The 2,196-nt window shown below is 35.1% G+C and overlaps 1 protein-coding gene across 1 annotated transcript; it reads right to left on the reverse strand.

Annotated features, from left to right (window-relative positions):
• Positions 1–501: 501 nt before the first annotated feature.
• LOC113312729 lies at positions 502–972 on the reverse strand. Its single transcript, XM_026561466.1, has one exon. The coding sequence runs from the start codon at positions 970–972 to the stop codon at positions 502–504; it is 471 nt and encodes a 156-aa protein (XP_026417251.1).
• Positions 973–2,196: the final 1,224 nt, after the last annotated feature.

Genomic DNA, 2,196 nt, shown 5'->3' on the forward strand with positions numbered 1-2,196 from the left:
CTCTTTCAATTTTGTAGGACTCCGACCTAAACCAAGAAAATGGTCGTTCCAGAGTCAATTCGGTCACAAAGAGGCATGAGGGTCGATCTATAGGAGGGAACCTAAGAATTGTGTGTGATCAATGAGTATTGAAGGATTGTGAATGTGTTGGAGATTTCTGCAAGTTTTGTGAACTGTTGAGTTCAGATTGGATGATTCTGATTAAGTTCTGATGGATCCTTCAATTGTGGATTTGTGAACCTACAGTCCAACCTCGATAAACGAATGCTCGACAAATGAATAACCTCACCAAATGAATAATTTTTTCCAGTCCCGACTTGGTCCAAGGTGATAAATTAATAACCTCACTTAATGCATTTATGAATAAAAAAAATTGAATTCTTAAAGGCCCTATGGAAATATAAACTAATAATCACTAAATTACATATAAAAAATACATATAAGAATAAACCAAAATACATAATCAATAAATTTTACATAAAAATACATGCAGAAATAAACTCAAAAAAAATCATCTATGGTTGATTGTCTTTCTCTTCCACCCAAACAAAAATGCACCGCATCCTTAATTTTATGCAATACTTGCACAAGTTCTGGAATATTTTGCTCGTGTTGTAGCAAGTAAATTTTTAAAGTAACCATCGCTTGAAAGGAATCTTTAGATGACACATTTGGTATGGCACTACTATCATCTGGTTCAAGATCATTCTCATCATTCATTACTGACTCAATAATTTCTTCGTTTGTTGGAGATTCCACAACTGCATCATTCTCATTAGGATAGTTTAAAAGATATTCGACGTCCATCACATTTCTATAACGTAAATTAGAAATGACTCCAGTTAATCCTTGGATATCTTCTTGTAATTGTCCATTTTCTGATTCGGGAACATCAATATCTTCAGACCAAATCTTACAATGACGGACACAATTTGCAATTGTTTTTGTCATCACATCAAATCTCCAAGCCATGGTAGCAAAATTAATTGCATCCAGAATGTTAATCATTTTAAGATTTTGTGGGTCAACTTCAAAATTTTGCAGGATGCTAGAATAAAACGACGCCGATAATGAACTTTGAATGCTCGAATAATCTCAGCATTACGTGAATTTTAGATAATGTGTTAGGGGGCAAGAATTTTGACCAATACCCTTTAGGTACATTTGTACTTCTTCTCTTATACAATTTAGCTTCTTAATTAAGAAAATGTTGTCTAAACGAATAAATATTCATTTATCGATAAATGAATAAAATATTTATTTATCGATAAATAAATAACCCCGCTAAACGAATATTTTTTCTTGGTCCCAAGGGGATTCATTTATCGAGGTTAGACTGTATTGACATTGCAGAAGTAGTAAACACACTAATTTCTAGTAAGTGTGACGGTTGCAGAGGAGTGAAAGAGTGGGAAGTGGGCAATCGTGGTTAAACCAGTTCCACATGCGTGAGAAAATTGGTTGATTGTCCATCCACTACTTTGCTAACTCCTTCAACTTCTAGCACGGCTTACTCAATTTCTCATCGTGGATGTACGCACATACTGTAGGTTGTCGAACCAAAATACTAGTGAATATCCCCTATGTGACATGATTGATGTCTCATGAATGTGGATTCTGCAAGGCATACATGTACCTAGTTGGTCAATTGTTGACTTGGATAGACCATGAGTCTTAGCCTTGATGAGTCGAGCACAATGAAAAACATGGTATGATCTGAGACCCATGGATTGAGCATAAGGTGTATGTTGGGACAGAATAATGCACAGACGTCGAGTATGATGAATTGTGATGTATATTTTACCAGTTGAGGCAATAATAATGTTCTGATAATTTGGATCGAAGAGCGTCCGATGAGATTGCTCGATCATGGACCTATTCTGATATGTCGAGCATTTGACAGGAAATCAGATATTCTGAGTTATGTAGATTGCTCATTCCTGATCTAATATGTCATGAATTATCAATAGGAATTAGAGTATTAAATATTGAATGATCGATGGTCGTCCAGGTCATGTTGCTCTCGGACAGTCGAGCAACTGAAATGTTGGTAGCAGGACCGAACATTAAAATTAATTAAAATTATTGATTATTGGATCAAAATAAAAGTTATCGACGTTTATCGAATTATCGTAAATTCGAAAACCTAATTTTGGAGAATCTTGAAGATGGAGAGTTGTCCAATGTGGGTCAAGG

Source organism: Papaver somniferum, chromosome 9 (genome assembly GCF_003573695.1).
Source record: "Papaver somniferum cultivar HN1 chromosome 9, ASM357369v1, whole genome shotgun sequence".
Classification (NCBI taxonomy): domain Eukaryota; kingdom Viridiplantae; phylum Streptophyta; class Magnoliopsida; order Ranunculales; family Papaveraceae; genus Papaver; species Papaver somniferum.